Source organism: Abramis brama, assembly GCF_963993115.1.
Source record: "Abramis brama genome assembly, chromosome: 24".
NCBI classification, from domain to species: Eukaryota; Metazoa; Chordata; class Actinopteri; order Cypriniformes; family Leuciscidae; genus Abramis; species Abramis brama.
In genome coordinates, this window is record NC_139986.1 from 30,064,036 (window position 1) to 30,079,035 (window position 15,000).

The window sequence follows — 15,000 nt, forward strand, 5'->3', positions numbered from 1 at the left end:
AAGTGTCCACAGTTCCTGAGGTGTTTATAAGACAGCGGTGACATGTTCTGGTCAATAGTGTTCAGTGCTCGTCTGAGCTCAACCACAGAACAGCTTCAGGCTTTGCTGGATCTTCATCATTGCGTTAGAACTGGTCTCTGCTGTCGCTTGTGAAACCAAATGTCGGCTGGTGTGTGTAAACGTGCAGATTAAGGGCCGGTAATATTATAATAAAATCCTCTTCATCTGATGGGAATATTTTTTGCCATGCTTGTAGAGAAAGGCTCACCAAAACAAAGTTACTGGGTTTCACTTTTCACGTTTTCTGGGTTGTTAGAAGCACCGATTATAGCACTGAAACACAGGAAAACTCAGATTTTCATTATATTTCCCCTTTAAAGATCCTCATCGTCGAGGGAAACTGCATCCACTCGCTTCCCAAGATGCTCTGCCATCTGACCAAGTTGGAGCTCCTGAACGTGGATTTCAACGACATCCAGAGCGTCCCGGCGGAGATGCACCGGCTGCGACGCCTGGAGAAGCTAGCGTGCCATCCGCTGGATAAAGGCCTTCACATCGTCCACAATCCCCTGCTGAAACCCATCAAAGAGGTTCTGGACGGTGGCCTGCAGGCGCTCTACAGTTACCTGAGGAACACCTGACACACCTGAGTTACCTGAGGAACACCTGAGTTACCTGAGGAACACCCGACACACCTGAGTTACCTGAGGAACACCTGACACACCTGAGGAACACCTGACACACCTGAGGAACACCCGACACACCTGATTTACCTGAGGAACACCTGACACTCCTGAGTTACCTGAGGAACACCTGAGTTACCTGAGGAACACCTGACACACCTGAGGAACACCTGACACACCTGATTTACCTGAGGAACACCTGAGTTACCTGAGGAACACCTGAGGAACACCTGACACACCTGAGGAACACCTGACACACCTGAGGAACATCTGACACACCTGATTTACCTGAGGAACACCTGATACACCTGAGTTACCTGAGGAACACCTGACACACCTGAGTTACCTGAGGAACACCTGAGGAACACCTGACACTCCTGAGTTACCTGAGGAACACCCGACACACCTGAGGAACACCTGAGTTACCTGAGGAACACCTGACACTCCTGAGTTACCTGAGGAACACCCGACACACCTGATTTACCTGAGGAACACCTGACACTCCTGAGTTACCTGAGGAACACCTGACACACCTGAGGAACACCTGACACACCTGAGTTACCTGAGGAACACCTGACACTCCTGAGTTACCTGAGGAACACCTGAGTTACCTGAGGAACACCTGACACACCTGAGGAACACCTGACACTCCTGAGGAACACCTGACACACCTGAGGAACACCTGACACTCCTGAGTTACCTGAGGAACACCTGACACTCCTGAGTTACCTGAGGAACACCTGACACTCCTGAGGAACACCCGACACACCTGATTTACCTGAGGAACACCTGACACTCCTGAGTTACCTGAGGAACACCTGACACACAGGGTTCTCGAAGTCCTGGAAAACCCTTGAAAACAGCCATAGTTATGGAAAGGTACTTGGAAAAGTGCTCGAGTTATTTAAATACAATATATATGAAATTTCTTATTTTTTTAAAAACACAAATACAGTTTTTTCAGGCAGAATTATGAACACTGATGTCTGATAAACCAAGTACGCCAACATTATAATATAAAATATTATTTATTCAACTGTAATAACCATTATAAACTTTGTATTTAATATATATTATTAAATACGTTGTAAGTTGTGGTTTGGATACCTTATATTTGTAATTTGAGTTTAAAAAATACTAAAGATATTGTTTGATAAGTGCGATCTCTGATTGTGGTCCTTGAAAACCAAAAAAGTAGTGCTTGAAAAGCCCTGGAATGTATTTTTGCAGGATCTGTACGAACCCTGTCGGGAATAACCTCGTTTTCCAGCTCTGAGATGCAGATTCACCAATCTCTCTGTGTTATTATTTCTATTCTCTGAGATCATGTGCCTTCTGTTCAAAACGGTATAAATTCAGATAATCAGTTGATCTTAAAGCCTGTTTTACTTCTGTTTATTACTGTTTAGTTTGATGGAAGATCTTCAGAGTGGAATAACTGATGAATAATGTGTAATACACAGAGTGCTATTTATAACAATGTTGAGAAACCGTTTGCATTATTGACGTTTCACTGGAGTCACGTGACGCGACCTCATCATGTTGCTTATTTTAATGAATCCCATCCAGTTGCAATCTCAGAAATTAAGTGTTTTTTTGTATTGATAATTCAATGTTTCAACTCATGATAAACTACAGGTGTCGTAAGAGTAGGAGAGTGTGTGTTCAGTGTAGAAGAGTGTGTGTTCAGCCATAAACAGTTTCAAACTATAGTTTTATTGAGGAAGTGATTAACAACACACTCAGGCTCTACATTATGTCCTGTGTGTGTGTGTGTGTGTGTGTGTGAGAGAGAGTGTGTGTCAGTGTGAGTGCATGTGTGTGTGTGCATAGAGAGTGTCTGTGTGTGCGTGTGTGTGTGTGTGTGTGAGAGAGTGTGTGTCAGTGTGAGTGCATGTGTGTGTGTGCATAGAGAGTGTCTGTGTGTGCGTGTGTGTGTGTGTGTGTGTGTGAGAGAGTGTGTGTCAGTGTGAGTGCATGTGTGTGTGTGCATAGAGAGTGTCTGTGTGTGCGTGTGTGTGTGTGTGTGAGAGAGAGAGAGAGAGAGTGTGTGTCTGTCTGTGTGTGTGTGTGTGTGTGTGTGTGTGTGTGCGTGCGTGTGTGTGTGTGTGTGTGTAGTGAGTGTGTGTGTCTGTGTGAGTGCATGTGTGTGTGTATGTGTGTGTGCGTGTGTGTGTAGTGAGTGTGTGTGTGAGAGAGAGTGTGTTTCTGTGTGAGTGCATGTGTGTGTGTGTGTATGTGTGTGTTTGTGTGAGTGTGTGTGTGCGTGTGTGCGTGCGTGCGTGTGTGTGTGTGTCGAGACGAGGCTCGTTAAACCTGCTAATCAAGCACTCGATTCCTCGTCCTTCGACTCTGATCATGTTTCTCTCCTCGATCTCCTCGACTGAAGGCAAACACACGAGAACTGGGAGAAGGTCAGCTTTCTTCAGCTAAAACACACACACACAAACACACACACACTCACTCACATACATACACACACACACACTCACACACACACACTCTCGCACACACACACTCACATGTAGAAATCCATGTGACTAATGCTGAATATTAAAATACTGTAAATGCTCAACATTTAATGTTTGTGTTATGGTGTAATTACCGTTGTGCAAATGCCAAAATGCCATAGTAAAACTGTTACCTTATATGTGTGTGTGTGTGTGTGTATAATGTTTTGTACAACTTTAAAACAGTTGCTGTTCCTTTACAATTTAATCAAATTGGCTGTACAAGTAATTTCAACTAAAATATTGTCTAGTTGATTCTTGAATAAATTAAAAATGAAGTTAAATTATTTTGTCATGACTTATTGATCATATCATTTTTTTACAGTGTATAAGGAGACATCTTGATATTTATTTATGTTTCTGTGTTTTTGTGATATCTGATTCTGCTTGAAGAGCTTCTCTCTCTCTTTCAGAAACAGTAACAGTGTGTGAATGAGACTCGAGTGTTGTTGCTCTAGCGCCCCCTGTCTGTACCAGCCCTGCAGTGCAGCTTATGACTGGCATTCAGAATTATATATATATATATTAGTTTGATATATTGAGAATATGGAGAAAAAACAGCTCAGTTTTATTCAAAGGCCCAATCTGAGCATTTCATTATATCCTCCCAATAGAAACCTGCAGTTGAACCGAAGAATGTTTTGAAAAACCCTCAATGGTTTATCATGAAAAGGCCATAATTTTATATTTCTGCTCATGCATCTCCACTTATTAAACATATGAGGACATATATTATGCCGAACCTGCCCTCTTCATACTCAAGAAACGTTCAAGGTTAATTTATTAAACATATTTTCTCACTTTATCATTGATTTGTAAAGTAGCGCGTTCTGTTCATTATGAAGGTCATGGTTTTCATGAGCCAGGGATGAAGCTTCTGAGGATCTTTAACAATAATTTATAATTAAACTAAAGATGTTTTCAGTCATGATTAGAGAAATGAAATGTGATTCATTTACTCAGTAAATTCAGTAAATCCACTGGAATAAATGGCATGATTATCATGAACTCTTGTCAGTTGACGGTGAAGTTTCTCGTAAGGCACGATGAAGTGAAGCATCTGTGTCAGTAAATCATATTTTACAGCCTGTATAGCGATACACACACTCAGTCTACTCCAGACACACTCTGCTCTCGGTGTGTTGTAGATTTTGTAGAAATGAAACCGTGGGTATTGGAATTAAGACACTTTATGTATGAAGTAAATTCTAACGGCCCCAACACAGACCCTTGTGGGACTCCCTTAACAACCTCCATTAAATCCGACCGAACACATTGAGTTCTTCCCTTTAAATGAGCAGTAAACCACAGAACTACATTATCTGATAAACACTTTTCGAACAATACATCATGATCCAAAGCGAATCAATAAAAGACATTCACGATTATACTTTTCATCTAAAGACTCCACAATATCATTTAAAACTTTTAAAACAGCCGTATTGGTACTCTGCTTTTTAATGAATCCTGATTGAGTATTTAAATACCATATCAGTTGTTCACTAACAACATTTTCTAAGAGTTTTGACAATTTATTCACATCTGTTCTCATCTTTTAGAGCAGAGCAGACATTAGAAGAGATAGTCCGCTCTAGTCCGTAAGTGCCGTTCTGCATCCAGAAATACAGAATTAAAGACTGTATCATTATTTGCTGGGGAGTATAGAATCAGATGCAATGAAATGTTTGTGAGAAAGATTGTGTGTGAGTGTGTGTGTGTGTTCAGTGTGTGTGTGTTCAGTGTATGTGTGTGAGAGTGTGTGAGTGTGTGTGTGTGTTCAGTGTATTTGTGTTAGAGTGTGTGTGTGTGTGTGTGTGTGTGTGTGTGAGCGTGCTCAGACCCGTCCTGCTCCTCAGAGGAATCTCAAACACACACACACACACACAGGTGTAAACATATTCTCTCATCGGACCGAAGCTCGAGGTGAGTGTAAAACACACACATGATGCTCCTGCAACTGTTGCATTAATTGCACTTGTGACGATGACAGTTTAACTAATGAGGTGTGAGTATATGTGTGTGTGTGTGACTAATGAGGTGTGAGTATATGTGTGTGTGTGTGTGTGTAGATAACGCTCACCTTGAGCTGCTCTATAATGGGCTGTTCTCAGGATAAAAGCATAAACGGAGATGTTGGATGATGTGTGTGTGTGTGTGTGTGTGAGTATGAGTGTGTGTGTGTGTGTGTGTGTGTGTGTGTGTGTGTGTGTGTGTGTGTGTGTGGATAACGCTCACCTTGAGCTGCTCTATAATGGGCTGTTCTCAGGATAAAAGCATAAAGGGAGATGTTGGATGGTGTGTGTGTGTGTGTGTGTGTGTGTGTGTGTGTGTGTGTGAATAAGTGACCCTCTCCTGGGTCATTCCCGCTTTCTGGAGGACGCATTTTCAATTTCCTCTTCTCGTTCTTCTTGGATGCTGATTAAACTGCTTCGTCTCTGTCACACTCGTTCTGGATTTGGACCTGTGGCCTTTTGTTTCTCTGCGTCTTCAGAACACCAAATAAATGCAGATTTATCTATCCCTGTTTACCGTGTTCTGGAGTAAGTAAATGTAAAGTGTGTGTTTACACGTATGCCATGCATTTGGCCAATCAGCGTACACTTACGTCACTAGTAGTTCCGCTAATTTAGTTCCCCAAAAGCCATTCCTGTAACTAAAACCATTCCCAGTTCCTGCAGTGCGAACACACCAAAAAGTTGGTACTCCCGCCATTAGTTCTAGGATCTATGAAAACGTGTAGAATATGTTCTTGTTAGCTGGGTTATAGTGACTAATACAGGGTTTTAAAAAGTCTTAATTCGGCCTTATACAAATTAAGGCCTTAAAAAGGTCTAAAATCAGAGCGTAACGTCTTAAAGTCCCCCCGTAGTCAATCATTTTATCTCTTAAAACTCATCTTTGATCACCAAAATTATATTTAAGCATTTTTTCTTGAAAAAACTTCTTCATGCCTTAAAATATCTTGAATGTAACTCGACACCCTTGCCTCATTTAGTATTCGAGATTCTATGAATATGCAAATGAGCCCGGCCTCCACTCAGAGACTCAACGATATTCAACTCAATAATCACATCTAAAGACAGAGACTCAACGATATTCAACTCAATAATCACATCTAAAGACAGAGACTCAACGATATTCAACTCAATAATCACATCTAAAGACAGAGACTCAACGATATTCAACTCAATAATCACATCTAAAGACTGAGACTCAACGATATTCAACTCAATAATCACATCTAAAGACAGAGACTCAACGATATTCAACTCAATAATCACATCTAAAGACTGAGACTCAACAATATTCAACTCAATAATCACATCTAAAGACTGAGACTCAACAATATTGAACTCAATAATCACATCTAAAGACTGAGACTCAACGATATTCGACTCAATAATCACATCTAAAGACTGAGACTCAACGATATTCGACTCAATAATCACATCTAAAGACAGACTCAACAATATTCATCTCAATAATCACATCTAAAGACAGAGACTCAACGATATTCAACTCAATAATCACATCTAAAGACAGAGACTCAACAATATTCAACTCAATAATCACATCTAAAGACAGAGACTCAACAATATTCAACTCAATAATCACATCTAAAGACTGAGACTCAACAATATTCAACTCAATAATCACATCTAAAGACTGAGACTCAACGATATTCGACTCAATAATCACATCTAAAGACTGAGACTCAACAATATTCGACTCAATAATCACATCTAAAGACAGAGACTCAACAATATTCAACTCAATAATCACATCTAAAGACTGAGACTCAACAATATTCAACTCAATAATCACATCTAAAGACTGAGACTCAACAATATTCAACTCAATAATCACATCTAAAGACTGAGACTCAACAATATTCAACTCAATAATCACATCTAAAGACAGAGACTCAACAATATTCAACTCAATAATCACATCTAAAGACAGAGACTCAACAATATTCAACTCAATAATCACATCTAAAGACTGAGACTCAACGATATTCGACTCAATAATCACATCTAAAGACTGAGACTCAACGATATTCGACTCAATAATCACATCTAAAGACAGACTCAACAATATTCATCTCAATAATCACATCTAAAGACAGAGACTCAACGATATTCAACTCAATAATCACATCTAAAGACAGAGACTCAACAATATTCAACTCAATAATCACATCTAAAGACAGAGACTCAACAATATTCAACTCAATAATCACATCTAAAGACTGAGACTCAACAATATTCAACTCAATAATCACATCTAAAGACTGAGACTCAACGATATTCGACTCAATAATCACATCTAAAGACTGAGACTCAACAATATTCGACTCAATAATCACATCTAAAGACAGAGACTCAACAATATTCAACTCAATAATCACATCTAAAGACTGAGACTCAACAATATTCAACTCAATAATCACATCTAAAGACTGAGACTCAACAATATTCAACTCAATAATCACATCTAAAGACTGAGACTCAACAATATTCAACTCAATAATCACATCTAAAGACAGAGACTCAACAATATTCAACTCAATAATCACATCTAAAGACAGAGACTCAACAATATTCGACTCAATAATCACATCTAAAGACTGAGACTCAACAATATTCAACTCAATAATCACATCTAAAGACTGAGACTCAACAATATTCAACTCAATAATCACATCTAAAGACTGAGACTCAACGATATTCGACTCAATAATCACATCTAAAGACTGAGACTCAACGATATTCGACTCAATAATCACATCTAAAGACAGAGACTCAACAATATTCAACTCAATAATCACATCTAAAGACTGAGACTCAACAATATTCAACTCAATAATCACATCTAAAGACTGAGACTCAACAATATTCAACTCAATAATCACATCTAAAGACAGAGACTCAACAATATTCAACTCAATAATCACATCTAAAGACAGAGACTCAACAATATTCAACTCAATAATCACATCTAAAGACAGAGACTCAACAATATTCGACTCAATAATCACATCTAAAGACTGAGACTCAACAATATTCGACTCAATAATCACATCTAAAGACTGAGACTCAACAATATTCAACTCAATAATCACATCTAAAGACTGAGACTCAACAATATTCAACTCAATAATCACATCTAAAGACTGAGACTCAACAATATTCAACTCAATAATCACATCTAAAGACAGAGACTCAACAATATTCAACTCAATAATCACATCTAAAGACTGAGACTCAACAATATTCAACTCAATAATCACATCTAAAGACTGAGACTCAACAATATTCAACTCAATAATCACATCTAAAGACAGAGACTCAACAATATTCAACTCAATAATCACATCTAAAGACTGAGACTCAACAATATTCGACTCAATAATCACATCTAAAGACTGAGACTCAACAATATTCGACTCAATAATCACATCTAAAGACAGAGACTCAACAATATTCAACTCAATAATCACATCTAAAGACAGAGACTCAACAATATTCAACTCAATAATCACATCTAAAGACTGAGACTCAACAATATTCAACTCAATAATTGAGTACGAACATAAAGGATTGTGCGACAACTGGCTCTCAATGTGTTGAACTGTTGAAAATTATCTCTACATTGTCATCATGATGAGCACAAGCTGCAATCAATTCATAAAAGCATTTATTAAATCACAGAACAATGATTGTAAAGCTTTTGCAGAATTGAAACATTATGCTTTTGTGCTTTTTTATTCGCATTGCATTTGCCAGTTCAATCAGAAGCGTTTTAGATGAGGAGAACTGCGACCATGAGCCAGTTATTCTCTATGAGTGCATGTAGAAAAGCTTGATAAATGGCAGACATTGATTTCCCATGAGCCCTTTCTCTGATTGTTCTTTGTACTCATGAGTGACATGGTTGAAATCAATATAAAATCTTGGGTTTCTAAAGCAGAAACAAGTTGAACTTCCACTGATGTGGAGGAAAGAAAGGAAATCTTAATTGAATATCTGTGTTCTCGATCAAAACATCTGCGTTTCTGAACCCAATCCTTCGCTGAATGGACTCGCACCGTTCGGAAATTCATATCATTTTGAAAGGAAAAATGCTTTTTGAATGGCATAAAGGAGATTAGTGCAGTGAATGGCTGTCCTTCATGAATATAGACATTGGTTTTATGCATGAATATGTGTGAGAGTAAATGTTGATGTGCACAACAGCCTTGAGCAACTTCTGCTCTAATATACGTACAGTAATCAACTGCAGGTTTATTTCCACAAAGTGCCATAAAATACATTTCAAAGAGCATGATACCAATCACGCACATCTGGCAAACTGACACACAGCTGGGCATTTTTGTCCTGTTTTTCTTTCTTTTACATACATTTACACACTCTTAAAAGAAAAGTTTATAGATTCTTAAAGGGTTTCATCATGGGATCAGTTTATGGATTTAGTTTTTAAAAAATAAGTGTGTTTTCATTCATTTTTAATTTCAAATTAAACATTTAAGTATTATGCAAACATTTAAAGTCCCCCTGTGGTGTAAATCCAGCTTTTAATGTTGTTTATGTGTCTATGTGGTGTTTTTAATGTGCTTTAAGACAAACCATGTGTAAATTCATAAGTCGACTCCATTGCTGAGTATTTCCTCCTTAAAACTGCAGTGAACCAAAGACAGTCTCAAAAACACGCTTTGAAATCGCTGGTGTTTCTGACGTTCTACCTTGTAACCAATCAGATCAACGTGTGATCGTCAACCAGTGGATCTCTGAGCTGAGTGAGTGAGTGGAGGCGGGGCTAATTTGCATATTCATAGAACCGCGCATACTAAACCCATTCAAGATATTTTAAGGCATGAGGAACTTTTTTCAAATGTTTAAATATGTAATTTTGGTGATCAAAGATGAGTTTTAAGAGATAAAATGATTGACTACAGGGGGATTTTAAAATGTTTCTTCTTATATAGAACCTTTTCTTATAAGAGTGTATATAGACATATATGTATATGTAATGAACATACATTTTCCAGGAAGTCACAGTTTCTCTCGTCGAGTGAATAATCACAGTGTCAACGTGGCTCGAATCCCAGACTCGATTCTGTAGTTTGTTTAAGTTTGTTTGGTGACTTTGTGTCATCATGACCTTGTTAAGGAAACGCTGTAAGAAGTTATCTATCAAATGCTATGATATATCCACTGGTTCCTGTTCAGCGAGGTAATCTAATCTACGGGAAACTGCCTTTACAAACATTTGCTTTTTGGATGTGTTTGATCAGAACACGTTCTTCCTTAGAAATGCCAACAAAGGAGGAACGACCGAGGTTCAGTTTCTGAGGTCTTCGACATACAAAATACAGCCGAAATTCAATTACTGTGTTGCGTTGCACACTGGCACTCCGTCAGCTCCAGATTTAATAACCTTGTTTAACAGCTGGAAGCTTTCAGACTCCTGTGTGTTTGGTTCGTCTCGATGTGAATGAAACTACATGTTTACGGCGGCTGAGAGCCTCTTGTTCCACTCGCCCTTCACTAAATATAGAGGCATTTATGTGGCATTACTCTCGTTCTGACCACATCAGTCCTGCTTTACAACATTACAGTGTCGCAGTGTTCATTCTGCAGTACAGTTCAGCCTCAGCTCCTCAGGACTCAAACATATGCATTTAATGTGAACCTGTACAGCCTCACATAGTCAGAATTAGTTCACTTTTTGAAATGGAAGAGTTTATTGAAATTTTAGACAAAATATTTTTACAAATCTGAGGATTCATCAGGCTCATATAGTCTGATATAGTGAGAATATGGAGGAAAAACACTGAGCAAAAATATGTACTTTGGTGCCGATGTTGATATTTATATCAAATTCTGATGCTTGTAATGTAAAAAAACAAGATCTTTATAACAGTGCAGCAGATACTTACAAAAACTGCATATAAATATCAATATCTGCCAATTATGTCTTAGTAAGATGATTTTAAATGCTTAGTTTTATGATCAAAGCTGTAAAGCCTCACATAGTAATGGGATTTTTTTTTTTGTTGAGTATCATATTTAATTTTGTATCAGGGTTTTATGGCTCATATAGTCTGATATAGTGAGAATATGGAAGAAAAAACAGCTCAAACTTAGCAAAAATATGTAATTTGGTGCAGATGCTGATATTCATATGGAATTCTGATGCTTGTAATGTAAAGTAATGAGATCTTTATAACAGTTTAGCAGATACTTGCATAAAATGCATATAAATATCAAAATCCGCCATTAATGTCTTAGTAATATGATATTTAGATGCTTAGTTTTATGATCAAAGCTCTGTAGTTATAACATATACTGCAAAGAAATACAACGATGATTGAGATTAACAAATAAACCTTCCTCAAAAGCCTGATGATCATATTTGATACTTATGATTTTAATTATAAATAATGTATGATGATAATCAAGTAAACCTGAGTTGCTTCAGTCCAGTTGAAATATATCTAACAAAATCAAAGTTATTATTGTGTTTACTTGATAAAATCAGAGCAGATTTGACACAGAAAGACACAAGCTGAGTTTGTACTAAAATACTTGAACTGGATAAAAGAGTCTAAACTCTCAATCAGACACAGAAGAACTGGAGGAGAGTGTGTTCGACAGGTTCATCAGATCATGTTTATCTTTAAAAAGTCTTTAATTCACGTATGAAATATGATACAGTGGGCTTAGAGTTACTGCATAAATGTGTGTCTGTGTCTTTAAGAATCTGCTGGTCATCAGGATCTTCTGAAGGCTGAGAATACATGCAGCAGAAGCCATGAACATCTGTCTGATTATCTGTGAATGTGTCTTCTCTGAACTCGATGAGCCGGTCTGGGAACTGCACATGTATGTCCGCGGCGTTCGGCACACATGCTTATCCAGAGAGGTTTCCAGAAAGTGCTTTAGCTTCATAAACGAGACTGTTGTGGTCAGCAGAAGCAAACGCAACTCAGCAAGATCTGTGCTGGCTATGAAGTTTATATACTGAGACAGAAACAGGAACAGGCGAGAGTTCGGACACTCGCATACGAGTAAACCTGTCGACACAAGGCTTCCGGGTCACGGGGTCACAGGGTCAGGAGAGGACCGGATGTTGCCTTGTTTTCCAGGATGAATGTGTTGAAACTGATCTGTGTTATACGAGGACACTTTGGGAATATACTTGCCTCTTTAATTGTTATTGATTCACACACACAAACATGTCAGCCGAGACTCCAAACAGGAGACGGGGCAAGTCGTCCCACGGGACGGATAAGGTTTCGGGTCGAACGTCCAGTCACATAAACTGCCCAGTTCAATAGGAAAACCTACGGGGAATTCTGTCCTCCAAACAAACATATCAATGACGACGAGTGAAGACAGTAAAACACACCGATGCAGATTTACATTCAGAGGCGAGCGCTGTGATCTCCATGAACGTCAGGGCGGGGCATGTTGTCACAGGTTTTATATGCTGTTACTTTAAGCCATTAATAAATGATAACTTTCCTCTGTTATTGTGTGTGTGGTATTGGCAAAACACTTGAAAAAGACAAAAAATCAAACAAAAATTAGTCTTTATTTAAATAAACTACACGTACAGATGATCGCTGGCCGTTCATTTACACGAATGTTTTGGGGCCTGAAAATGCTATAGCATTAAACGATAAAACGATAGCGTTACAGTGACGCAGTGACGTCATGCGTGTTACGTGTTCAGTCTAAAGGTGTGTGTGTTTCTTCACAAGTGAAGCGTGCCATGAATAATACAGAGATTTTAAATACAGACGCTTCGTAGAAGATGTGTTTTACTGTAACAAACATCCAGTGTCAGAAAGCAGCAGCTTCACGCTGTGACAACATGCCCCTCTATTACATGATCAGTCATATTAAAACGGATTTAAATAAACTCCCCCTGACAAAATTTTACTCGAATCAAAATGAGACGGCCAATGCCTCAATAAAGACTTGTTAATTATTATCATGTTCATTTAAAAACCCATAAACAATACAGAAAGGAATCAATTATTTTTCCCAGAGCAGTGGACATATCTCAAGGAATAAATAAAGAACAACCTAAATTTCATCTATGTAGACATCTATAGATCTATATCATATATAAGTCATCTATATAGACATCTATAGATCTATATCATATATAAGTCATCTATATAGTTTCTTGTATAAAGACCAAATGTATACTATGATAAATTGTATAAATATAAATAGCATTTTGAAATGTATTACAGTTTTTACATTTTAAATAATACAGAATATTACTTAAATTAATGTGCTATTCTAGCACAGCAATTATTTATTTTAATCTAATTAGTTTATTAATACCAATCAAATTTAGCTTTGTATTTATATTATTATTCTTTCTTTTTTTTAATACCTTTTCTCTTTATTTGTTTTTGTCGGGCTCTCTAGCGCTCCCTTGCGGAGCCAGACTGAAACCCCCTGCTTTAAAGTTTCCTTGCGTTTCACACACACACACACACACACACACAGCAGTTCCGTGTGTGACTTTGGGGAATATTATCCAGCTCTGCTGATGATGTGCACGCGCATCTCTCATTGAACTACGCAACTGGATTTAGGGAAAAAAAATCCAGAGCTACCCACTATATTCCTAGAGACACTGATATAAATATTAGAAGATTAAACATTTTTATTGCTATGTTTATTTTCATGTAAATGTTTATCATTTTTGTTAATTTTTATTATTATTTTATTATTATTAATTTATTTTCATAATAGGCTATAGTGTTATTAATGCTTTGGCAATGTAAATATTTCTTTCACCATGTCAATAAAGCTATTTGAATCTTGAGGAGAGAGAGAGAGAGAGAGAGCGAGAGAGCGCGCGCGCGTGAGTTGCAGTGACGTCACGCTCCTCCGGCGGCGCTCCTAAACTCAGTAACGGCGAACGGACTCGGTTAAACTAGTGCAAACACGCGGACGGGGGTGTAACGGCTCAGACGAACGGGAATAGTCTCGGTGTGTCGCGGAGGAGCACGAGAGGAGCGCGCGGGGCGTTTGCGAGGCTCGCGCGATGGACCGGAGACTTTTAACGGGGTTTCTCTTTTTCGCCGATATTCTTCTGATCTCATCCGGAACACTTCCAGAATCCCAAGGTAAGACCATCGGTTATATTTCCAAAGAGATTCAGAAAGTTCGTCATGCGTAAAATATTCGGCGAAGTTTGCCCTCGCGCACTCAATCTAACGGATCGAATCAAGTTTCTAAAGTTCCTCCACGGACTCCGTGTTGCCGCTGCCTGTGTTTGATGTCAGACTGAGACGAAACTTTCCAAACGCAGAGTCTGTTCGGGATAAACGAGCTCGTTTCCTCTCAGAGACTCTCTTTAATGAACAACCGATGGAGATTGGGAAAATCCTTCTTTGTGCTGCGCTTTGGTATTCAGCTCAAACTGACACAAAGTGCCATGTATGACTTGATAACATGGATATATGATTATGTTTTTTTGGATATGTACCATGGTGCCTTATAAATACGAATATGTTGATCCTTTAGTGCCTCATATTTATCGCATAAAGCTCTCTAAAATATGTTCTGTTCTCAGAAGTGAGCCGTTAGATTCCGTGTGTGTGTGTGTGTGTGTGTGTGTGTGTGTGTGCCAGCGGTGTTTAACCAGATAACACACTCAAACACAGAGACAGAGTCGTGCCTTTCAGATATTTTTTATCTTATTTTCAATGCAAAACATTCAAATATTTGATCCAGAACAGTCGCTCGTTACACTGTTACACTGTTTCATTGTGT

At 38.3% G+C, this 15,000-nt stretch overlaps 2 protein-coding genes and 1 long non-coding RNA gene across 15 annotated transcripts in view; 2 read left to right on the plus strand and 1 right to left on the minus strand.

Moving 5' to 3' along the window:
* The window catches only part of lrrc30a (leucine rich repeat containing 30a), a 2,094-nt gene extending 1,383 nt beyond the window's left edge, over positions 1-711 (plus strand). The window contains exon 2 of the mRNA XM_084102414.1: positions 381-711. Coding sequence (XP_083958540.1) covers positions 381-641 — 261 coding nt within the window. The 3' untranslated portion in view covers positions 642-711. The remainder of the gene's footprint in view (positions 1-380) is intronic.
* Positions 712-763: 52 nt separating this feature from the next.
* On the minus strand, positions 764-3,414 carry LOC311075197. Of its 2 annotated transcripts, none has more exons than XR_014604438.1 (3): positions 1,462-3,414; positions 923-1,383; positions 764-891 (listed from the first exon to the last, which is right to left on the minus strand). It is a non-coding gene; the product is annotated as an uncharacterized lncRNA (long non-coding RNA). The 2 variants fall into 2 exon arrangements; XR_014604439.1 differs by having other exon boundaries at positions 923-1,403; positions 1,453-3,414.
* Positions 3,415-14,072: 10,658 nt separating this feature from the next.
* ptprma (protein tyrosine phosphatase receptor type Ma) overlaps positions 14,073-15,000 on the plus strand; it is a 227,135-nt gene continuing 226,207 nt past the window's right edge. For 10 of the 12 annotated variants that reach the window (XM_084103529.1, XM_084103533.1, XM_084103537.1 and 7 more), the window contains exon 1: positions 14,089-14,351. In XM_084103529.1, coding sequence (XP_083959655.1) covers positions 14,270-14,351 — 82 coding nt within the window. In that variant the 5' untranslated portion in view covers positions 14,089-14,269. Of the gene's footprint in view, positions 14,352-15,000 lie in introns of all 12 variants that reach the window. The other 2 variants (XM_084103532.1, XM_084103531.1) reach the window with 2 other exon arrangements.